The sequence below is a fragment of the Anarrhichthys ocellatus genome, unplaced genomic scaffold (assembly GCF_004355925.1).
Source record: "Anarrhichthys ocellatus isolate YVR2014 unplaced genomic scaffold, GSC_Weel_1.0 scaffold5, whole genome shotgun sequence".
Lineage (NCBI taxonomy): Eukaryota > Metazoa > Chordata > Actinopteri > Perciformes > Anarhichadidae > Anarrhichthys > Anarrhichthys ocellatus.
Genome location: NW_022280035.1, coordinates 12430562 through 12455723, shown reverse-complemented (window position 1 = coordinate 12455723; position 25162 = coordinate 12430562). Strand labels below are relative to the sequence as shown.

Genomic DNA, 25162 nt, shown 5'->3' with positions numbered 1-25162 from the left:
TAAAAAGTCTAGGACTTTTATTGACATACTATCCAATGACTTTTTTTTGATTTTTATCGTCATACTATACTATGACTTTGTTCTACATACGTACTATACTATGACTTTTTTAGACATAACATACTATGGCTTTTTATGATTTTTATCGTCATACTATACTATGAATTTTTTCAACTTACAATACAATGACTTTTCAAAAACCTTTTACAGCACATGATACTATGACTTATGATTTTTATCGACATGCTAGGATTTTTTTTCACATACCATGAAATGACCCTAACCCTTTTTTAGACATACTATAGTATGTCTAAAAAAAATCATAAAAAGTAAACTTTTTAAAGACTTTCTACAACAATATGACTTTTTTTCGACATACTATACGACATATGACACTTTTATGGAATACTATTCTTTCAACAATAGACCATTTCATTTTTGAAACACAATATCAGCTAAATGGATCGTTTCATATAGTCTCACGTAATGCCTCACCCTCTGCAAATAATAAAAACAGGCACATTCAAGTGATACGAGTGCACACTGCAAGCGGATAATAGGGGTAAGGCGATACGATCCCCCGCCCAGCACTCGTATAAACAAAAAACACCTCACTTTTAAAGATGTTTGCTGACAAACTATGTAGTATAGTTTAAACTATTATATATCATTTGCTTTCTGGGATGTAAAAACGACAGCGAGTCAAGCACCCCAATATGAACATTTATTTTTCTTAGACACAAATGCAATTAAATTATATTTCACAAACAGCACATACAGTTCGCTTGGAGGGGCACTTAGGGCTTTTGAATAGCAACAAGAAACCCCAGAGACAACATCAAGACCCAGACTTAAGGCAGGAGTTTGAAAAGGGTGTGTCAAGTTAGTCGACTTTCAGTTCCCAAAAAATGTTTTTCATCAACTTGGCAATTTTGTGCAAAGAGGAAAAACTGAAGGAACAGATCATGCGTCATTCACTGATTTGGAAATGTATGTATTTTTAATATCTGTGTGTAAAGGACAGAGTTACTGTTCAGACTGAAACAATCATTAAATAAGAGTTAGTATAATAAGATGCTACAACTGAGTAGCATTACTGCACACCAGAAACAAATATTGAGGAGCACACATGCAGCTCTACTGGATAACTGTAAGGACTGTAAAAATAAGCCCAACAACCATATGACGCGAAACAGCTGTGGGAAATATGTCATCATTACCAGTAGAAGGAAGACAGAAGATGTAGATTTCTCTGCCAGATATACAGCAGAAGTTATTGTGCTGTGGATAATAACACTCGAAAATGTCAACCTTACAAACAAAAAATCATGCAGTGCGAGGTTTCAAAACCTTCTCCACACTTCGAAATAGATTGGAGTCTATAAATATGTGAATCGGATTTTTTTTCCACCCGTTTTTAACTTGAGAAAGTAACCTCCCCCATGGTCACTAAAACCTTCAAAATGTCCTGAAATGATACCAAGTGCATGACCTCAGTGTCCTCAATGGTAGCTACAGCCCTGTACGTATAGTTAGAGACTCTTTACTTTGAAAAATTGTTCCAGGTCGTCTTCCTGCTTTAGTCGGTCAGTGTAGTATCAAGTTTTTAAGTATTATTAAAGGGTTGAATCTTGAATGTCAATATTATTAAATGCTTGGTACAGGAAATACAGACTCTGTACAGAAACTCTGACAAAATGTAGTCTCAAACCACGAATATCTTATTATTTAAAAATAAATACATCAAGAGACAACGTGAAATTGACATGACAAATTACACAAAGATTGACGCAAGAAACTAAAGGAAGTAAACACCTTGGGTGCACAGATTATAGGTCCTCTCTCATACTGCCACAGTAGCAATTCTCAAAATTGCCTTGTGTAAAAGCTTTTCTCTTTTCACAGGTGTGATATGTCGATATGCAAATCTTTACAAAGTCCTGATGTGAGAACAGGGAATGTCGAGAGTGTTTGTGTTGTAGTGCCTCTTCACTTCTCTCCCTGCCCAGCTCCCATACACAGACTCCCCTCTTCCTCGATGGTATCCAGCTCGTCTGTGCGAATGGCCTGTGTGATTAAATTCAACTCCTCACACATGGTCTCATACCGGTACCCCACACGGATGTCAGGAACGTTGGTGCGCCTGATGTCATTACTCTCCTGCCCTTCCTTGTTGTGATGTGGGCCGAGCCAGGATCTCTTCACCTGATACAGGAGAGGAGCGGAATTAAACATATTGTCTGCAGAACAATAGACTGAGGAGGGAGTTTTGTAGTTATAGACAGTAAAACTGGATAACATGTTTTGTGCTATAAAGATAATTACCCTTTGAGAGAATCCGCTCATCAGCACACTGTTTCTGGCAAGCTCACACATGTCGCAGGAGCTTAGTTTCCACACCTGAGCAGCAATGCTGTACTCCTCCATCAAGGGCTCCTACACAGCACAGAATAAATATCACTTTAAGTCATACACGGCTCCTTGACCATCTTATACAATGTAGCATTTTCATTAAAACCTGTAAATAACCTAATTTTAGTAAACATAGGTATGGGGGAGTTTAAAAAGTAAATTACAACATACTATTTGTCTTGCAACTGAACAGTCTAAATGTATTACTGCAGGTCGGCCATACCGTTTTTTTTGACATTTTTGGATTACATCTTTAGATAGTTGTGATAACAGCAAGTGCATTTTAATGACGTGGTCCCAGAAATTCTGTCTCAAATAAGATGTGTATTGACCACTCGTGGAATGAAAGACACCTGGAGTGGCCAGAAGTCAAACCAGAAGCCCAACTGGGGGCTAAGAGGATTCATCATCTGACATGGTTTTATTAAGAAGACAGTCAACAGGGTCTTCAGATGTCATAACGCTAAACCTATGATCAAATGTTGTCCTCTGCAAGATAAGAAATATGTGCATTCAGCAGCTTTAATCCTGGACATGTTCATCATTTTCTGTGAATTTCCCGTGTGTTCGAAAGCAGACTCTGCCAGTTACAATGTAAACTACCATTTAGAGAAGCAATTAGATACATTCAATGTATCTAATTCAATGCTGGCAATAAGTTGTTTAAAAAAATTGGGTGTGATATCATACAAATACTGAGAATTATAACTTTAATTTAAAGTGCTTGATATTGCTTTTTGTCCATCTAATAAAAATCATTGACTGGCGCACACTGACCTTGGTGAAGTGAAACTGCAGAGGGTCGTCCGTGGACAGAGAGACCACGAGGCCTCTGGACAGGTACTCTGGTAGAGGGTTGCGATGGTAGCTGAGGAACAGGCTGTTATTGCTGAGAGGGGACATGGCGATACCTATCTGGGCCAAGTAGTACAGATACTGCAGCACAGGAGCCTGGAGGACCATAAGGCATAAAGTGTGCTGTAATAAACAATCAATGCTCTAGGAGTAGATTCATACCACAGCCCTAATTTTCCATGAGCCTTTAAGGAAGTAACATTAAAACTCAAGTATTACTCAGCTGAACAAACAGTTAGATTATCTATTATTAGAGTCATAAATTCCTCACAAACTCTTGGAATAATAAACTCTGATTAGAGTTGTGATATTGAGGCCACACCTTCCTGAGCAGCAGCCCATGGGAGATGTTCTCTGACAGCATGAAACCAGACACCAGGTGATGGATCGGCCCCGCCTCCCCACAATGAGGACGCAGGACGAGCGTGGGGAACCCTCGCTGCCTGGAACACAATAGACACAGAGACCTGAAGGTGACTTCAGCGGATTAAAGGGAGACAACAGATTTCAGCTTTGTTTGAGGTGTAAACAATCAGGCAAAGTATGGTCTGCATAGATGAACATTTGTCTCGTATAAGAGTTTATTTTGTTGTTTGTTACCCTGTACTACAATCTACACACATACATTTATTCATTTTACTTGTTATGAAGGTTTTTGTATTCTGTTTTCAATGAGTAGGTGGAGTTGAGACAATTTGCTATCAAATCAGTTCAGGATGCATTCAAAATTAAATCCTTCATAAGTTAGTCCTGTAATTAATAGTTAATGTCATAAGGTTAGTCAATCTATTCCATTCCAAAATATTTACATGCAAAATATTCCCTCATTCTCAAATAATTCTGTTGTTATGTATTGTGTTTTGTAGCTGGAAGGAAAAGAAAGAAAAACTGACATTTCAAAAGTTGTTGCTCCATTATTATTTGCATATAAACTGCAATTTATCTTGGATATTTAACACATTATAAAACAAAAAAATGAAAAAATGAAAAGTAGATTATGTACCTGCGCAGGTGATTGAGCACGGTCATGTTTGCATACATATAGTAGAGGTAGTAGGAGTAGGGCGGGTTGTCCTCCTCTGTCCAGTTGACCGGCAGCGGACTGTCCAGGTTGAAGATATGTTGCTCTGGTTTCGATTCATCATCCACACTGTCAAAACCCACAACCTGTGTGAGGAACCGACAAGAGATCCATGAAACCCTTTGAGTTCTGGCGACATGTGAATAATATAAATTTATGAGATTACAGCAAAGATTTCATACGTGCTGAAGGAAGAGGTGCAGCTCTGGATGGCTGCGGGGGTTCACTGTAACCTCAAACAGAGGCACGAAGACATTCTCCAACATCTCTTGGAAGTTGCACAGCTGTTTCTTCGTGTGGTAGACGTCACTTTGAGAGAGAAATGCAAACGAAGAAGTGACTGATGGTTGTGTTGATGAAATTTACTTACGTATGCTGCAGATATTTCAATGATGCTTAGCGACTCACAAGAGTCTTGGCACTTGCACAAGCCAGCGCACATTCCCGGAGTAGACCTGATGCGTTACAGCCCACTTGGCCAGTTTGTCCCACTCGTCCCTGCAGCGTCCGTAGATCGACAGCCTGAGCTCCACGTTCTGGTACTTGCTCTCCTCCAGGTCTGCCATCACCTCCTGAAAAGCAGTGACACAATCAATCAGCAGATGGCGCCAGTGTCTCATGCACTCGTTCTGCAGTTAACAGTGGTAACGGCATTTTTTAAAGAGCAAGTGAGCACCTTAACAATGTGGCCAAAGTATTTCCCCTCGATGTGGTTGTCTGTTTTGATGAAGATCTCTCTCAGGATGGACTCGCCAATGGGGTTGTATTTGGCATTGAACTTGTCAAAGCGATGAAAAGTGTTACGGTCCTGCAAGAAGAGTTGAAACACTGTAATTCAAATAGTCATGATCTGATGCTGTTGTCTTGTTCAACATTCGTCTTTTTAACATTCTGGTCCAGTTTTTTAACCACCGATTATCTTTTTGTCTGTCCATCATGGCTGTTACTCACTGCGTGCATGTCCAGGGTGTCCACGCTCAGGTCAAAGGCGGTCAGGTTCATGGTCTCAAACACCTCCATGAGCGTCTGACCCTTGCCTCTTTCTACATGCACAATCTCCTTAGGGTACTTCTTCATTGCCCTTTTGATAAAACGCAGAAGGTGCTTCTGGTTCATGCAGGATGAAGCGTGAATGTGTGTGTCCACCTGTAAAAACATAAATGAGACAAAGAAGTTATATATTGGAGTCTGGTTCTCGATAAACAATTTTGGTTAGGCTCAGTAGAAACAGCCGCCAAGTTCACCTTACGGATATTGTAAAAGTCGCGATGTGGGACTTTTTTCTGTGCTGCCAACTCTTTCATCTCATTCAGCAGAATGTGCATCTGGAACTTGGAGCTAAGATACTGCAGACGACGGTAGCAGAAGGACTTTCTGTAGCACAGGGAAACAAAAACAAGTAGTTGGTACTTTCTGAGAGAGATTGAAAATGTGGTTCAGATGGTTCAAAAAGTACAGAGACCAGAAAGTCTTGTGATAAACAATTAATCAAGTATCATCATTAAAAAAAAAAAACAATCTAACATCAATACACACTGTTCTGTGATCAATCATAAGGAAGCGTACACTGGTCCGTTGATAATGAGGGCCATCATCACGTTCATATCAGCGATATACTCCTGCAGGTCTGGATACGGCAGGTCCAGCTCTGTGCTCCTGTTGGCAACATCAAAACTTAAGCAGGAAAGTCTCCGCTACCAACAAATAAAGGTGCAAGTCTAAAAACATCCAACCACATCGAGGACTACAACATAAAGCATGCGAGTGAGTCCTCATAAATATCTCACTTCTCCATAATGTTCCTCGTCGTGTACACATGCATGACACCATCCACCATCTTGCAGCCGTAACCAATGTCATGGGGCATGCTGGCAGGGTCCTGGTTCTCATAGGGGTGCGTTTCAGAAGCAGATGGGTGCACTGTGGCATCTGAGAGGAAACAGAATGGCGCACTGTGTCACGGCTCTGAACGAAGTGGGAATGCACATGCAACTAAGGTCCGATTTAAACAGCCTGCACGTTGTGACAGCTTGGTAAGAGGTGGAGGTGGACAGATGGATTATGAAATCTGTGGGTGTGCCAGATTAGATCTTAATATGAGAGTACGGCACACAACACTGGACATGACTTGTATTCCCATATTTAAGAACCAGTATGTAGGACTTCGGGGGATCGATTGGCAGAAATGGAATATCATATTCATAACTATGTTTTCACTGGTGTATAATCACCTGAAACTAAGAATCAATGTGTTTTTATGTTAGCTTAGAATGAGCCCTTCGTATCTACATAGGGAACAGGCTCTCTCCATATAGTCCACAATGTTGCACCGTCATGTTTCGACTGCTGCTCAGAACGGACAAACCAGACACCGGCTCTGGAGAGGGCCTTTTGCGTTTTTACGGTTCCCGAAGGCCACCGTAGGTTATACTGGGAGGGGTGTTGACTGTTGTTTTGAGTTCAATCAATCAATTTTGCTGCTGTTTTTGTCTACAGATATGATATCTATTGCTTGTCTGTCTGTCTTGGAGGAGGGATCCCTCCTCAATTTGTTTGCGAATGAGTTTTCCTCATTCGCATTGAGGGTCTGAGGACAGAGGATGTCTTATACAGAACAGTTTGAGGCAAATTTGTGATTTTGGACTATAAAAATGAACTTATATTATTATTGTGTTATTGAATGTAAGGAAATGGCATTAAAGGTGCCCAACACAAAGTTCCAGAGCTCAAGGAATCTCAGAATTTTAAAACATTTTTAATATCTCAGAAACCCAAAATATACAACTTGCAATGATACAACAACAACAAACAAAAGCAGAAAATCCTCAAATATAAAAAGCTGGAACGACAAAATTATGAATTACATAAATACTTTATGATTAATCAATTATCATAGTTGTTGGAGAATATTTTTTGAATAATTTGATTGACTTATCGTTTCAGCACAAATCAGGGCCTCCTATTTATTAAGTGATGAATGATTTTTTGTGCCCAGTATATGAGGATGGTGGTGTACATGTGCACATGTGTATACACACCTGCAGTGGCTGAGGTCTCTGGGATCTCCTCCTCATAGATATCCAAGTCCAGAGGTCTTTCACTCAGCTCCTGAAGGCAACGAGCGGTGGTGACGCAGAAACTCTGCAGCGACAGACCCATATACTTCTGTCTGATGAACAGAGCCTTCACCACACATTTGGCTGCATCCAACAGATCTGTGAAGGGAACCTTGATAGAAGAACAATAGGATGAAAAGGAATCAAGTTGAGAGAAAAGGAAAAAAAGAAGGTGTCCTTTTCAGAGAGGAGGTGTTACTTAATTGTGAGAAACACCACAGCGTGCCAGTAAGACATACTTTCTTTTCCAATCGTCCCTACATCACTGGTACTCTGACTTACCCCACATTTCTCCTCTCCAGAAATAGCGACTCGCTGGTACTCTCTCTCTGGAACCGGTTGTCTCTCCAGGTCAAAAGCTTGGCTCTGCTCTTTCATGTATCTGATAAGAGATTAACAAAAAAACTACTTAAACTATTTTCTATTCTGGTACTTTCTGTTAAGTATTCAATGCATAATGACACAACTGTTGCCTATAGCCAGGGAAAATACTCACTCGAGATCACTGGCACTGTCAGTCTTCATGAACTCCTGTTTGGCTCGCAGGAGGATGTCGGGTTCAAACCTGAGAACAGAGAGGCTCGTCGTTGTTAGCTTTCGGATCATTAGAGCAGAGTCTCGTTGCAAATACATCCACAGATGTTGGTATATTAACTAACAACCTCCTTGTATTCACTTACTTCACATCCTGGCTGATCTGTCGCTCAAGGCGATGACGTCTCTCCTCCAGCTGTTCTATGGGGCTGTCTTCTGGAAACTCATAAGGGGCGCTGCGCATCTCACTCTCTGCCAGAGTGCGCGAGAACAGCTCCTTCACAGAGACAGTAAACAACATTATGAAAGTCTACACATCTAGCCACAAGTCATTTTAAAGTAAATCTTTAATATTCAAATCACAAATCAAAACCCACCTTTACAGAACTGCTTTTAATGTGTGATGAATGTGCTTAGCTTTTTTATGATGATTTTAATGTTTGTAAAGAATTTTGAAAAGCGCTATATAAATAAAACGTATTATTATTATTATTATTATCTTTTAGGTTAATAATTCACGGAGTACTGACCTCAGCAATCTCCTTGTACTTCCCGTCCATGGATGTACGCAGGTCAATGGATTGTTTCAAGGCCACCGGGATCCCAGGCAAGGAATGCTGGGAAGTGAGGAGGTGGCGGGCACCACGGAGATCAGCTGGAGATAAAGAGGAGGAGAAACAGGGAAACTCACAAAATGAGTGAGAAAATGATGTCTCTTCTAGAATAATCCAAGCTGTATTTTCAACTCAAGAAACGAAGAAGGGCACATTAAGGCCTCAGTATCTTCTAATCAGACAAGTAACGACCTCATTTCAGTCGCTCTAAAGATGCACACAGCAACTAATTTCAGGTCGAAAAGATCATAAATCAGTTTTGCTCGCAACAGCTGCATCCTATTAACTGACAATGAGATTATCAACCAAGATAAAAATAGCAAACGTCTAGTATGAAAATGAATCAGCTGAACTCACTTAATCTGTTTCATGAGAGTACTCTGTCTCTATGATTTGTCATTTCTTCAACATATAATTCACAATGTGTCACGAATTCCAGTTCATATTAGTTTGTTTTCATCCTGTCTGCTTATTTTACTAACTCTCCTGTCATTTCAGATCCTACCATTCACACCCGATCATCTCTCGTTCCCCTCACCTGGTCCTCCACACCCATCTCACCTGCAGCCCATTCCCTCATTAGCCCTCACTATTTAGGTTCCCTGCCAGTTTGTCTTGTGTGTTATTGCCAAGTTCTCCAGCGTATCTTTATTTTGTTCATGATCTGCCTGTTCCGACTCTGTCTGCCTGTTTTCGACCTTGGATTTGTGCCTGCCTCTTATTGGATTTGTTCACCTGTTCGACTGACCTCCCGGTTTTGACCCTGCCTGAACTCAAGTAAAATAACTAAACTTGTATCTTGTCTCCGAGTTGTGCTTTTGAGTTCTAGTATCTGTAATCCTTACACAATGACCAAAACAGTCTGCAGAAGATTGTTGTTTCTCTGTCAGTGGGCCTTCACACAACAGTGGAGGTCTGAGGTCAGCGCCTCAAGACACAATGGACCATTCAGGTGGAGAGCCCATCAGCACATACACCGGCTAATACCCTCCATTGTTGACATTTCAAGACTCAAGTTTTAGACAAACCCAGTTCTCATGGAAAGGAAAGAAACAAAAAAGAAGGGGGATGATCATTGAAAAAAGACTTGGGACAAAGACGGCTGATGATGCTCGGAGAGGAAAACAAAGATGTGAGAAACAAACGGTGAGGAGACACAATGCCTTCACTGCTGTGTTTTCCCTCTGGGTGTATATTTAGCAGTCTGTCTGCAAGGATATTAATCTTTCCCTCGAAACTACGCACCTGCCACTGAAATATTCATCATCCTGTTAAATATTTCATCCTGTGTGTGCTCGAGTGTCATTGATCCTGTTGTCTCTCAGCATTTATAGACCATACACAGAAGAAGGTCAAAGAGGGCACACTGTAGGATACCTGCAGTCTGTGTTGAGCCTGATTTATTTAACAAAGCATGTCTGAGTCTGTCTGCGTTATGGGAGCAGTAGAGGATACCAAAGAGGCCAATTAACTGGGCTGATTAGGACTCAACTGAAAGTTTCATTTAAGGTACAAACACACTTGAGAAGGCAGACGGAATGGTGGCTATGAAGAGAAAAGAGGCGATGGTGTAATCATTGGCCCCAACTTACAACGTTGCTTATCACCTTCTGCTTAACACTGTCCAATCAACACATCCCACTCAACACGCTGAACAAGTTTGCCTGCACCACAAGGCAGCGACGTCAAAACATACACAAGTATCTCGGACTAAAATACCTCAGCGAACACGGAGGGAATCACAAACTTCTTCAGTGTATATATTCAAGTGGGCTGATGCTTTGACCTTTAAAAGGCTGAATAGTCGAGCTCCAACATTAAGCTTTGAGTTGGAGTAAGAAAAGTAAAGAAAAGATGTACAAATAATAATAGAATTTAATGTTGATTAATGAGATCGCCTCTACAGGAAGAACTCTAACCATATGAGTTAATCTGTGAGGTAGTTTGAAAAAAAGACAAAATGATGGTAGATATAGAAAAATATATATTTGGAAAACGATTGTTAAATAAAATAAGCAAGAAGTTTAACAGACAGAGTAAAACAAAACGTTTTTGAAAATGTTACAAAGGGTTGCAGAACATATAGTATAGCTATGCTATGTTACACCATAACAAGTATATATACTGTATATAATATATATATATAAAGAGTAAACAAGACATCTGAAGACTTCATCTACAGAGTTAGGAAATACTGTATGAAGGACATTTTACAAACAATCACCAGACTAAACGATAATGAAAATAGTAGTTGCAGCTCAAGTCAACTTTGATATGGAAAAGAACAATTGTTGCGTCACCTACAAACATTATGGAAGAACCTCTACCCGACAAATTTGTTAAATCGTCATACATATACATAATAAATACATAGCTTAAATGAATAATAATGACAACACATGCTGTGAAGCCAAACTGTCCTAGAAGTTTCAGTCACAAAGTCCACAAAGTCAAGCTACAGATAGATGCTCCTCCGGTGATGGGAGGGAGCATGTCTGTGTAATGCACTGGCCGGCTAAGATGTTGTCTCTGCTGTCGGTTTGGTGCACATCAATTTCTCGTGATAACAGTGGATACTGGTGTGGAGGGCAGGAGCCAACCAGCGGCAAAGACATCCATACGGGGCCACGGCAAAGCCGAGCCTAGCCAAGCCTGCTGGGCCCGGAGCTAATCCCCTAATGGCTGCTATATTTGGATCATAGCATCCGTGGTTACATAACAACTCATCCCCCCACAGTTTGAGAGCAAACCACTCAGAAATGAAAAGTCAGCCGTGTTTCACTTGAACATGTACCACATAATCTAGTTGTATGAAGCTTTTATTGATCTAGGAAGAAAGCAGCATGAGGACCAAATGTAAGCTGAGTGAAACGGATTGAAGGTGTTTAATATGACTAGTAGAATCGAAGACGATGCAACACATCATCTTCCACAGCCTCAAAATGAGGTCAAAGAGTTTCAGCTTAGTGGGGGACTTCCGCTGCATGTATATTTCAGCAGCAACACAAAGTATGGAGAGCCTTAACTCCAGTGTAATTTAAACAGGATGGCGCGGTGTAATAGGTCCTCAGGGATGAGATCACGAGTTGAAAGTCTACAGGCCATAGTAGAGCAAGAGGTCAGGGGTCAAGAGACTTTGTGTGGGACTGCTGTTCCCCCGGTTCCTTTGTCAGAAAACTTGTTGTTACTGAGAACAAGAAGAATCCCTGTCCCAGCATATTTAAATACATTCCTGAATGATTATACTTGAACATCCTTTCTTTCACCCTCATCTCATCTCATCTCTCCTCTTCTTTCTGTGTTTTCTGCCATCAGGCAGGCCATGCATAATCACCCACTGTCTACCTGTTTACATTGACGAGGCAGATTTGGTATTCAGTCAACAAGAAATGCCAGTGACTCACAGCCTCCGTGGCAAATGTCTCACAGCGAGAACCAATACTTACTCACAGCTCACATGTGTCAGTGCTGCTGAGAAAGCAGGAATAACAATATAAACAAAGCAGGACTGGAGGTTAATTTACAAATGTTTTTAATAAGATTGGATACCTTTTAAACTATGGAAATGCTAGTGCTGTCACACCACCTCCGTTTCAGTGCAGATAACTAAATCATACTTTTTCTTAGTACCTTACTTTGAAGAATATACTTTTTTTTTTCCTGCAAAACCCCTTTTTTGATTTAACAAATGAAGACAAAAGTCTCAAATGTTCCATGTTATCTACACTCAAGCAGGTGTACAGGCAACATAAAATATCCATAAACTAGCTACATTAATTCAGGAAATATAGAAAAAAGATTACAAATCTCACCAGGCATTTGAAGCCAGCTTTTCAGTATTTGAGAGTTTTTGACACTTTGTTCTTTGGACACAAAAAAACGATCGACGTTCAATACTTGGCCCCAGCTTTTAGTGCCAGAATATCAAATCAAAGCAGTTTGGTTTCCACAACTATAAAACATCTATAAAATCAGAAAAAAACATGTCACTTATCTGTCACTCCAGAAAATATGGCAGACACACAATTGAACACAACAACAATTAAATCTGGCTGCTCACTATCACATAGGGAGCGTCTATGTTATAGGACAAGCACATGCATGGAAGGGAGAATGAAGCAGGATTTAACGACGCTCCTCTGCTCCTCTTAAGGATGCCTACTCCTCCTGCATCTCTCAATGGCTCTGCATCAAGCAGCTGACGTCTCTCAAGATGTGTAATCAACATCTTTTGTTTAGTCTCTCTGCATAAACTAAATCTCTGCTGATGGCTGATGTTGGTATTCAAGTAGAAACTTATTTCCTGCCTTCTCACTTGAACCATACAGAAAAGGAATGCTAAAAACATGAAGGCAGGATGTCCACTAGCCCTAAAAACAACCCTCTTGTTTAGATCCCACAGCTGCAGGTGTAGTCAGCACAATTTATCGATCTGATCCGCTTCCTTGTGCACAGTTGCACCTTAACACCATCTCCAAAAGATATGAGACAGCCAGTTTGTGGGGCAATCAATCGACACACTAAAGCCCACTATAGACAGCACTGCTCAGGGCTGTTACACAAAGCCGTCAAGGGACAGGCAGAGGAGTGTGGTAGTGAGTGTGAAAGAGGGAAAGGAAAAAGGGGGGATGGTTAGAGGGGAAGAGCGTTATTTGTGCTTTTGCACAGGACGAGGGTAGTGGAGCGTACCTGTCTCCTCAGAGCCAGGGTTAACCAGCAGCTATAAGGGCCAGGAGAGGAGAGAGAGACAGACCGAGAGATGGAGCATGCCAAACAGCAAATGGCCCAGGATGGCGTCTGCTGTCATTTCAAGATGCGTTAAACATGATGGGAGGGAAGAATGGAGATGGATAACAAGAAAGAAACACTTCAAACACTCATAAAAACACACACATACGCTCAAACATAAACATGCTCTGACAGAGTCAAAGAGTCATCTCCTCTATTCCCTTAATCTGTCCCTATCATACATACAAAGAGCTGGTCCAGCAGGTCCATGAACTCCCCCTCACATCAGTGGGTGACCCCCCTCTGCTCTGTCTGCCTCCTGGTTCAGGCCAGCTGTCGCTGCACTAGCTTCCTCTGGAGCTGATCCTCCTCATTTAAATGCCTCTGACATGTATCTGGAACGTACCACAGGAGGGAGAGGAGGCGGGGGGTGGGGGGGGGGGAGAGAGACATACATCACTGGAGGATGTGGGTCCTACTGCTGTGAGTTTCCCCAACAACACCCCCGCTGTCCTCTACTTTGTCCTCTGTGCTGTGTTTTACTGAGAGGACCATGTGTTCGGGTTGTTTGTGTCGTCTGTGTGAATAAAATGGTGCTGCCTCAGCGGTAAGGTTTGAGATGTCATGGTCTTTTTTTCGCCAGCTGAATAGCAGCAGTCTGAGGGAGATGACCGTCTAATAAACGAGACCTTGCCTCCATGTCCTCTCACACGAATGCAATTAAAGGGCCAGCAGGTTGTGCTCATTATGGTTGCAGCAGTAATTTCTGGAACATACTTTCTCACGCTATAAACACAGAACCGTGTGTATGCTAAAACTGCTGAAATAAGACATTCATAATTCATTAAACCGATGCAATTTCATGACACAGAATGATAGACGTTTGTGACATCTGTCATTGTGTCTGCAGTGTGCAAGCTTCTCTGCGGTCATATCTCTCCTCTTATTATTATAACAGCTGCATGCTTTAATTGTAAAAATATGTAATGAAAAAGGTTTCAAGCATTTACCGGACTGCACTTAAATTGCTGCTAAGATCTGGATAAAAACTTCCAGTCACGGCAGATCAAAACAATGAGACATTTATATTCCAGATTTGCAAAAATACCCATGACTGGGTAATTTGAGGGTTTCAGAAAGTGTTACAAACAATATAGACAAATCTATGATTATTAAAACTGTTGTAAGTTAAGAGTTGATCAAATTAATTTGCACCAATGAGTATGAGCCATTTAAGCTCAATCAACCGCAGTTTGTATAAAGTGTTTGCGCTGCCCATCGTATCTTCTCTTGCTCAATACTGTCTAGAGTTCAACTTCAATTGTCTTAACTTGAAACTCAAAGCTGAATCAGAAGGCTTAAACCTTTTCTGGCCCAAACACAGAATGTTATTTAAGCATTTGTGCAGTTTTCTTACACTTTTCTTACAAAGAGTAAGACAGGCAACAGTCTATATATTTGTTATTGTTGCCCTGTCTGTGGTCCTCAGCCCCAAGCCTATTGGTTCATGCTAAAGAGGTAAGTCTTAAAAAGTTTGTCACAAATATATTATTTCCTTTTTAAAAACACTAAATCATTTTGGGTTTATGTCTCCAGAAAAAGTTACTCAGACAGAAGTAAATAGTGAATTTGTTGGGGACTATTTTCAGTGCGCCAGTGACTATTAACAGCAGCGGGACTGTGTATGTGGGATTTAGTCAAAATAAACTACAGTTCCCATGTTCACAGTGTGGTTCTTCGATGTGTTTTTAATAGTTGTTGGACAGCAATGGAGCTCTATGAGACAGAGGAAAAAGCTCTATCAGGCTTTGGAAATACCAGATCAATTAATTTGATGAGATTTGTTGACAATAGGGACAATATATAGAATATTGCCCTTCTTATTCTTTAAACTATCGTTTCTGAAGCTGTTTTCATCATCTGTTATCAAAGCAAATATAATGCACTTTGCTCTATTTTAGGACCCTGAGCATCCAATCAGAATTTCCATTCAACTCAATACAGTATCATACATACAAACCGACTAGTCAGAACTTCATATACCGCAAGTTAAACACATCTTTCTCCTCCTTTCAAGCTTATGGAGAGCTGCTGACAAACTGGATTAATCCAGTTTGAAAGCACTGCTGACAAACTGGACAGAAAAAAACACTGAGTGCTACAGAAAGCCAAACGCAATCTGACTTCAGGCAAATCACTGCTGACCCTCGAAAGGCACATAAAGCCAAAATAGCTTTCACGAGATGGAATCAAATTGATGAGGCCTCAAGAGGAGCACAATAAACAAGATTACTGTTCATTGATTCATCAGGGCAGCTCCATATATTCAGACCCGGTTCCCTCTGGTGGACTAATACTGCATCACACACAAACCAACATAAGCTTGTCACAAATTGAACTCTAGATGCTTGCAAAGCATGAATCCACCCAACCTAAAAGTCATTACTAGAGTAAAAACAAAAGTCCTGCATTCCAAATTTTACTAAGTAAAAGCATAGCAGCAAAATATAAGTGATCACTATGCAGAATGGTCGCTTTCAGTGGTTTATATGATATTATTGCATTATTATTGTGATACATTAACATGTAAATAGAATTCTGGTTGAGATGGAGCTATATTGAGCATCTTCATCTATAGAGATGCGTCGTACTTTTTTGATGACATGTTATATATGAAAATGCTTAGGGCTGCAACTTATGATTATTTTCATTATCAATCAACTTGATGTTAAGTGACCAATCGATTAATCATTTAGTCTATTGTGATTTTTTTTTTGTTTCAAATTTTCTTAAAAAAAATATTTCAAGAAAACTGACGTCTTCAATTTGCTTGTTTTTTTTCTTCGTCACACAAGATAATAAAGCAGCAAATGTTAACATTTGGAACCAGCTAATATTTGGTATTTTTGTTTAAAAAATGCTTAAAACAATTAGTTGATTTTTAAAACAGAACAGCTGCCAATTAATTTGATGTCAATCATTATAGCTTTAAAAAAGTTATCTGAAAAGTAGCCAGTAACTATATGGATTTAAGATGAATGAAATAAAAAGTTTCCCGTTGAGATCTGGTGAAATATAAATTTTAACAGGACCAAATATGAATACATACAGTACATCAGTAGATGTCTATCTCTTTAACCAAGAGACAAAACTCTACAAGATTTCAGCCACTAGACATTTCCTTTAATGTCATATCATGTCAACAGCAGCATGCACAGTACCTTTCAAACAAGATTCTGGCTCTCCACATGTTGATGTGTTGCAAACCGCAGCTGGTATCAAGTAACTCTATTGAGCACCACACCATTGAGTATGAATAAGAGGTGGTCCCACCCACAGGTCACAAGTCCACGAGACCTCTAACAGGCCAGATGTTGATTCATACGAGACACAGACAACTAAACAACAGTAGGAAGTGTAGATGCACACGAGGAGTGACTCACTAAAGGTTATCAGATGAAGGTGTGTTGGGGTGGGAGTCCCAGGGCTCGGTCAATCATTGTTTGTACAGATTGCGTTCATGAGGGGAGAGACGAGGCTTAACATTTAACCGACAGGGTCTCTCTCCTGTAATTACAGTATTTGTTTATGACACAGACCCCGACATGTGTGGACACAAAACGATAACAAGCATGTGACACAACCAAAGGCGGCGTGAACAAGATGTGGGCGAAGTACATTGTGTTCAAAGGTCCATCATGAACCTCATGTACTGTATACATGATCATTCTGAATAACGGCCAGGTTTAGTAAATCGTAGTTTATCCTCTTTTATGTTATTGTAGTATTGCTTTCCTGCAGAGGTGGAAAGTACTTCTATACTTTTATCAAAAATTGCACTTTTTACCCCACCATCATTTTCTGACAGCCATAATTACTTGTTACTTTGCAGGTTACAATTGTACCTACAAAAAACATCTGATCAGTTTATAAAATATGATGCATTGGTACAAGTTTAACTAGCCAACAGAATATCAAGCTACAACATTAAAAATGCCGTTTACACATTAACTTATGAGTAATAACAATTTAAGATATGATAATATATTACACTGGCAGGATGCCTTCTGTTGCATAATCAGCATACTTTTCAGAATATAGAACTTTTGTGCTTTTACTAATGGAGTATTTTTCTACAATCACTTAAGTAAAGCGGCTGTCCTGGATATGGGAGAACCCTTATTTCACAAATATCAAGTATGAAAGAAACAACATTAATATATATTTTACTCTTGTGAACTATTATCAATCATTTATTTTGTGCTCCTGTGAGAGATATTATAAATCCATCTGTTTTTTATATCTGTTAAATACTATAGTGCTATGTAATAAAGTTTATGATGATTATAATTATATTTTCCAAGATAGTGTGTGTATTAGCCTTTGCTGAATATAATAATGACTGTTTATGTCACTTACTGTGCAAGCTTTCATCAGTTAGAAAATATCTTGCTACGTTCTTCTTGTGCTGATTTAAGTAGTCCAACAAGTGTAAAACAGCACGAGGCACAGAACAGGCTGACTGGTGAGTGGGTGGCGCTCTAATCTCAGAACTACCTTTTTCACAGCCAGAGAAGTGATTCACACACTGCCGTTCTCTGCAGAGTTCACTCCACAAACCCTGCAACAATGTCTAAATATGGACAAACACCAAAACAACACTTTGCCTCAGCTCTTCACACAATAACAGCAAAACAGAGCAAAGGGTTGTCTGATAGACAACGGTATGTGTTTAGCGGGTCCATAAAAGAAAGGTTAGATGTGAGTGATTCAAACTCATTTGATGCTGATTAGATGAGCTGCAGCCTTCCAGGTCTATTCCACTCGGTTGTGCTGATTGATTGGCCCGTTGGATCAAAAGTTCAGGATCCACAAGATAAAGCTCCTCCAGCATGCTAAGTGTCGATTTAGACAATCGTTAAACGAGTGAAATGAAAGTTTCTGGCGATAAATCCTTTATGATCCTGTTAAGAGCGACTGCAGCGGATTCAATAATAGCAATCACTTTATCGAGTTTTCATTAAGCATTTAAAGAAAAGACACGAGCAATTATTAAAATAGTTCATCAAAATTCAGTTAAATGATAGTGTATCTGCAGCCTGTTTTCACTGCACGGATTACTATCTACACAGACTGTACTGTTACTGTACAGACTGTATAATGTTACCTAAACTAGATCAGTGGCCTTTTGAAAAAACAAAAGATGATGAGTCACCTAAATGTTGTCTTTGCCTACTCAGATGGCTCCCTGGATGCTTTAACAACACAACATGTGAATGTTATCTTAATGTGCTTCTGCAGAGTCTTTCTAAATCAAACCTCTGTGAAGCGCTCTACGTCTATAAAACAGAAAAAGAAATCCGGCTATCAAATATAAAAGCTGAGACAGCCTCTCATCATTTCAGTGACTGTTTACTCCTCCATAACAAATTCTGTAACAGCCACAGACAGTTACGAGCTATAAATGAGGGTAATCATAGAGAGCATCCTGATTGCAGCGGTTGGTAAATCACTGTGACTTCCAGCTGTTGTGTTCATTGTCAGGGCTTTAAATCAATCTCTGACCACCTTGACAGTCATCGTAATGTCACAGCATGTCACTGTCTGTCGTACGTGTCTCCGGTGGTAACGGGACCTGGGTGATTTTTAAAGATACAGCATATTTTAAAGCAACGTTTGTTTGCTGTGTAATTCTAATATGTAAAATGCCAGCAGAGGGAGATTATATGTGATATCATCCACTTCCAATTAAAATAAACTAATTTCAAGAGAAAAAAGTACACCAGTGTTTTCAATTAAATGCATGATGGTGATGAACCTTTTTTACATATTGGAGAAAATTAGTTTGGATTAGGAGACGACACAGAATGAACAGATGGGAGGGTAATGGCTGTCATATGGTCATTCTACACTCTTTGTAGTTTGGATGAAAGGCTGACCAGCGTGTGCCTACATCAGAGTGGAGGCTAATCCTCTCATTCAGCAGGGATCAAGTCCTGAGGTACCAACCTACATATTCTACCTAGGCCACATACTGCCATCAGGCTACATGAACGACGCTGTCTTCAACGTAAGCAACTCATTAATAATAACAAAGTATTTTCAGGTCATTTTCTCATCTTGCAACATGTTTGGAAAGGACGTCACAAGCCAAAAGGGTCCCCAACACATGAAGGACCATGTGATCATTTAAGTTACAACATCAAAACTGACAAAATTAGTTTTCCCCTCACAACAACGAGTTAAGCAACATTTCAGTGACGTCAGAATGGTTTCAGCACTGGCTGATCCTACTGTAAATTACCCTCTGGCTGATGCTAGAGAATTTATGTATGCATGTTGTGTCCCTCATAAAAATAAGCCAGAGAATAAGGGATGAACAAAAAGCTGTAAGAAAGCACACTGACATGAACCTGCAGGGTATAAATGCCGAAATCCTCCACAGAGGATCCTCAACTACACCTCCTTCATCAACAGGTTTGCATTTCCCCAAACTACTCGCAGAGAAAAAGTATTGCACACTGGCTTCCTCTGATGAGTGCTTTGTTTCTTTGCTAATAAAAAAGGACAGTCCAGAGCCACAGTACCTCAGGCTCATTTCATGTGAGATTCCTCCTCTGTTACTGGACCAACACATTCAAACCGTCCTCCTTCTCCATCTCCATGCAACCTCCACTCACCTGTGCTGGCTGCATACTGCAGGCTGCCCCGCTTCCTAAAGGGGGAGAGGGGCTTGTTTTTAGCCCCGGTGGCGGTCCCTGGGGGCAGGTTGGAGGACATGATCCCAGGTTGTGTGGTTCAGTTTGGCAGTGATGGGAAAAGGAAAGCCGAGTGAGTCAGAGCTGCGGAGGACCGAGCGTCGGAGAGCTAAGGAGGAGAAAAGAGAGGAGAGGGAGGAGATGTAGCGCAGATGCTGTGAGCTTGAGGGGGTTTGATTGCAGTCAGCATACGTGTGTATTTAAATGTGTGTGTGTGTGTGTGTGTGTGCTATGTGCCTGTGAGCAGGGATTTCCAGACTGGTTGGTCCAGCGTGGGGCTGCAGTGCATCCCTCTGCAGCGAAACAGACCCCGCCCCCTCCAAAAGGCTCTCGTGCCTGAGCTGCAGCACTGATGGAGGCTGAGGGGCGGGATGGAGGGGCTCGGCTTCCCCCCTGCCACGCATAAATACACACACACACACACACACACACACACACACACACACACGGCAGCCTGCAGTTCTGCTGTTGCCATGACAACCACAAATCATGAGCAAATCAATGGGGAGAAAAGTTGTGTTAATAGAAAAATGTAAAGGAAAATAAAATGCTACAAAGGAATGTGACAACATGTTTGCGAGCAATAGACTTATCCTACGTTATAAAACTAATAATAATCAGAATTAAAAAAAGATGTAATCGCCTACGCCGTCCAGGTTGAAGCTAAAACAAAGGTTACAAAAACATTGGAATTAAAAACATTCATGATACATTTATGCTGACAGCTTGACAATGGCTTTAGGGCAATGTCGGTCTGTCAGGTCACCATTTTGGCAGAAAAAACAGACCAAAAAACGGCTAAATTAATGATATTCCCATCATCCATAGCTGTACCGGTTTTGCGCTAATTAGCACATGTTAATATGCTAACACGTGTTGATGTTAGCATTTAGTATTGCTAACAATAAGTATTAAGTATTATAAGTATTATAAGTATTATTTAAGTATTGCTGCCCATGTACAGCCTCACAGAGCCGCTGGCTTGTTGTGTCATTTGTAAAGCATGAAAATAAGGGATGAAAAGAAAAGCTAGAATCCAGCTCATCGACACGAAACTTCCAAAATCCTCCACAGAAAGCATCGTTCTGCTGTCGACTGTTAGTTTCTGAAGAGATAAATAAACATAAAACAGATGAGGAAGATCTGACATCCACAGGGACGTAGCTAACAACACAATGTCTATTGATTTGATGAATACCTTTATTCCAAACATCATCTCTTCTATCATCATGTAAGTGGAGAATTATTAACGGGCAAAATCGAAATTAATGAAACAGAAAACTTATGCTATATTTCATGCAATCACCTTTGTCACTTGACAATTTCATAGTTTCACTTTATTATTTTTTGACACACATTTTAGTTTTATTTCTCATGTATTTATCAGTTTTATCCGTCAACTGCAAACTATTTTCATTATTGTTTAAAAAATGTTCTGTAAAATGTCAGACAATTGTGAAAATACTTCATAATCAAAGCAACAACAAGCGAGGATGGGCTTTAAGCGTCTTCAAATTCTTTTTTTTTGGGTCTAACCAACAGTCCAAATGAGATGCTGAGATGATGAGAGCACAAATCAGTCTGACATCCGTCTTTCCTCTCTACAGGATTTATGAGTTTTACGTCACAATGCCTTTGTGAATACAGACCAGGAGGAGCTCACAGTAAAATATGACAGGATGATGGAAACCCGACGTCTCACCTCCTGCCTGAAGAACACATATAAGTGCAAAACAATGACCATTTATAATCAATGTGGAGCCAATGTGGCCCTCTTGTGGTATTTATAGGGAAGTAGTGAAACAGACTGCAGCACTTCATTTTACTGCAGTCTGTGAATGTGAGTGAGAGAAAAGCTGCTCAGTGACACCATTAAAATGGTAGAACATGTTTAAATTACCAAAGACACATTTTAATTTAAATTAGGGACCTTGAAAGGGCACATAGTATATAGCCTCAGAATTATACTATATTCTAGGAATGATTTAGTTGTTTTTATTTTTCAAAACAGGTCATGAGTGTCAGTGTAATAGTCATGATGCTCAGCACAAGTGATTCGTTATGTAGAAGGAAAGATGGTCTATGTTTGGTTCATACCCAAAATGTAAACATGGTGTCTTATAGAATATAACTACACTGTATGGAGCTGGATTTAGAGCACATTTTTAAATGTACAATAACGCAGCAGTAGCATTAGCTAATGTCCATGTGGTCTTTACTTATGATGAGTTCTTAAGGATGGGTGAATCTTGGTGAATGAGTGTGAATAGGTCCAAAGTAAATGATGTTGAGGAATCCAGATATTATGGTGTTTTGCAGGAGAGATGAAGCTGTGACATCTTCTTCTTCCCTGACAACATTTCAGAGTAGATGGAGATGGATGTGTGAGTGAACAGTTGATCTGAATGTCACTGTGGTTTTATGCAGTGACTGTCTGTGATTGAGAGCTGCAGACGGCTCAAGACAGTCAACGTGTTGCTGTGTCAGACAGCAATAAGAGAAGTGAACGGATGAATGAGGATAAGGAGTCTAATGCATTGTATCTGTTAACAAAATCACATTAACTCCACTCTTGTGCGCTCTGACTTTGTTTCACTCATTTCCTCTAAAGTTAATCTGTCTGTGGTTAATTCCTCTTCAGGAAAATAAACGTTGACCTTGGACACACAGCTTCCTCCTCTGGCAAAGACACATCTATACATGCAGCCATTGAGAAAGCATTAGGAGAGAATTTGGATTATGTTCTATTTGCTAAGTATCCCAGCATGCACTGTGCAAACTGCATCAAAACCCTCTGCATACAGTAGGTGGCCAATCAATTACCGGACATGAACACAGAAACATTTGGAGAAGTTTTGGGGTTGCGGGAGGAACAAAGGCGGATGTAAACTGAAAGAAAGAACAAAGGACGTGGGATTCAGACCGTGTGAACAGAGCAATCATAATTCTGTTTCTGCTGTGCTGCATTGAATATCTGTGTTTTGCACAAGGCTAAAATGTATTTTATTTTGTTTATATAGGTATATTATTTTTATTCTGGAGCTTGATATTTTGCCACTCTTTTACTATTTGTCTCTTCACCATTCTTATTCTTATATTTAGAGTTTTTCAATCAGAAATACTGAGAAAATTCAATTAAACTCTGCAAACCAACAAAAATAGAAAATAAACCATTTAATGATGCATTATTCATAATTAAAACAAAATCAAAGAAAATACTTTAAATGATTTTAGCTCAGAAATACATACGAAGGTCTTTCAAAAAGAATTGTACAAGCATAAATACCATAGTGTTCATTTATCTCTATATTTCATGATTGAAATCACAGAAAGAAATATAATAAAAATACTCAAAATCTATCTTCAAAGTCTCTTTTACTGTTTGGATGCAAATAAAATCTTACAAAAAAATTATTATGTAATTCTACAGAGTTAATGGTAGCCATGAAATGGATTCACAAGATGTTTTGTGTAAGAGGATTAACAGCGAGTATCACAACATCCTGCTACAGTATGAGGTCTCCAAGCTCCCTCTATGCGTCATCAGAGCGAGTACACTCATTTATTTGGCAGACTTATTGAAACGCATGTCGAGTAAAACCACATGAGCTCATCAGTGGGACGGGATCTCCTGTAATGGAGTCTGCCGAGTAATCATAAAGCATCATCACCACACGTCACGCTGAGGACAGTAAAGAGGATCCATCTGTATTTATCAAACATAAATTAACTTTATGTCAGTTGGATCCTGACATGGGAATGATTGGATTTTTGGGGGCAATATTATTGATTTAAAAGAGATCTTTGATTATCTATCTGCTTATTTATCAGCCTATGTTCCTTCTAAGAGGCTCTACAGTTCGACCTCATTGAAGCCCCAAATTTAAGCAGGAGAATTAGCTGTTTCTTGTGTATTTATGGCTGTAATATGAGGTGTTTGAAGATGCATTAAATGGCAAAAGGCTCACTGTGATCATGAGAGTGTTGGTGTTTTACTAATGTTGTGGATGAAGCATCAATGAGCCTCTAGCTTGACCTACTTTGACAAATAAATACAGGGTTAGGGTTAGGGTTACCCTAACCCTTATCCATCCTTTCTGCACCGTGATGTGTTGTAGTATGTCGCAAAAAACCTACAAAAAAAAGAAAAGAAAGTCCTACATGTTCAGTTTCCCTGCACCCTCCACCCAAAAAGACAATGTATTAAGCCCCTGCATCTCTGGTTGATCTGTGGCTCTGTGTGTAATCTTGTCAACAGATCAGAGACGTAGGGACTGAGCACAAAGCAGGGCTAGGCCATCCTCCTCCTAATGAGATTGGCCACCATCACTAGATGTGCTACTGCGATTAGCCTGCTTGGAAGCATTCAGGGATTTAGACCCGAAACACCCTGCCCCAGGCAATTAGCACTACATGCTTAGTGCTCAGTATCTCAACACAGAATTGGACTCTGACATGGTGCAAGTGAGGCAGTATGAAAGGGAAAGTGGGATTTCCTTTTTCTGATGCATTGATTCTACAATATCTACACTTAAAAAAGTAGTGTCAATGATTAGAGTTGTTTTCTTTTATATTTGTGCGGCTGTTAAAATTTGACAACAGATTCTGGAGTAAAACGATAAACAAGTATATTAATGCCTGTAAGGTTGAACTTAGTTAAAAACAGGAAACAAAGACGATCTTTTGAAGCCACAGTGACCCGTCATGGAATCACTGTTTCTGTTACTGTCACCTTCATTCACATGTCACACTTTTTCTTCTTCAGAGGTCCCAGTCTGTCAATCCTTTAGCTGCCCGCTGAGCCTGTTTGACCCTGATGTCACTGAACTGGTACTCGGACTGTCTGATCCAACTTCTCTTAAACCCGCTCCTCCTACAATAAACGTACAGAGAAAGTTAGAAACACGTGGGAACAATATGTGCAAAGTTTACAAAAGGCTTTTTTAAAATACAGTAATTCCCCTCTAGGTCATTAGACTTCACTTGATAAACTAGAATTACCGTCTTGTGGTTGAATGCCTCAGAAAATCAGTCAAGTTTACGTGGCATGTCAGTCCAAAATGT

General features: G+C 40.0%; 1 protein-coding gene across 3 annotated transcripts; it reads right to left on the bottom strand.

The window, feature by feature from the left end:
- Positions 1-1251: 1251 nt before the first annotated feature.
- ampd2b (adenosine monophosphate deaminase 2b) lies at positions 1252-20444 on the bottom strand. 3 transcript variants are annotated; one of them, XM_031845174.1, is made up of 18 exons: positions 20021-20444; positions 8529-8653; positions 8145-8275; positions 7961-8029; positions 7747-7846; positions 7387-7576; positions 6136-6277; positions 5915-6004; positions 5593-5722; positions 5300-5494; positions 5025-5156; positions 4757-4920; positions 4531-4657; positions 4271-4434; positions 3590-3710; positions 3190-3363; positions 2326-2436; positions 1252-2205 (listed from the first exon to the last, which is right to left on the bottom strand). In XM_031845174.1, exons 1-18 carry the CDS (start codon positions 20118-20120, stop codon positions 1990-1992), a joined length of 2481 nt encoding a protein of 826 aa, XP_031701034.1. In that variant the 5' UTR covers positions 20121-20444; the 3' UTR covers positions 1252-1989. The 3 variants fall into 3 exon arrangements, with proteins under 3 accessions (XP_031701034.1, XP_031701036.1, XP_031701035.1); XM_031845176.1 differs by lacking the exon at positions 20021-20444 and adding an exon at positions 16562-16579; XM_031845175.1 differs by lacking the exon at positions 20021-20444 and adding an exon at positions 13587-16128.
- Positions 20445-25162: the final 4718 nt, after the last annotated feature.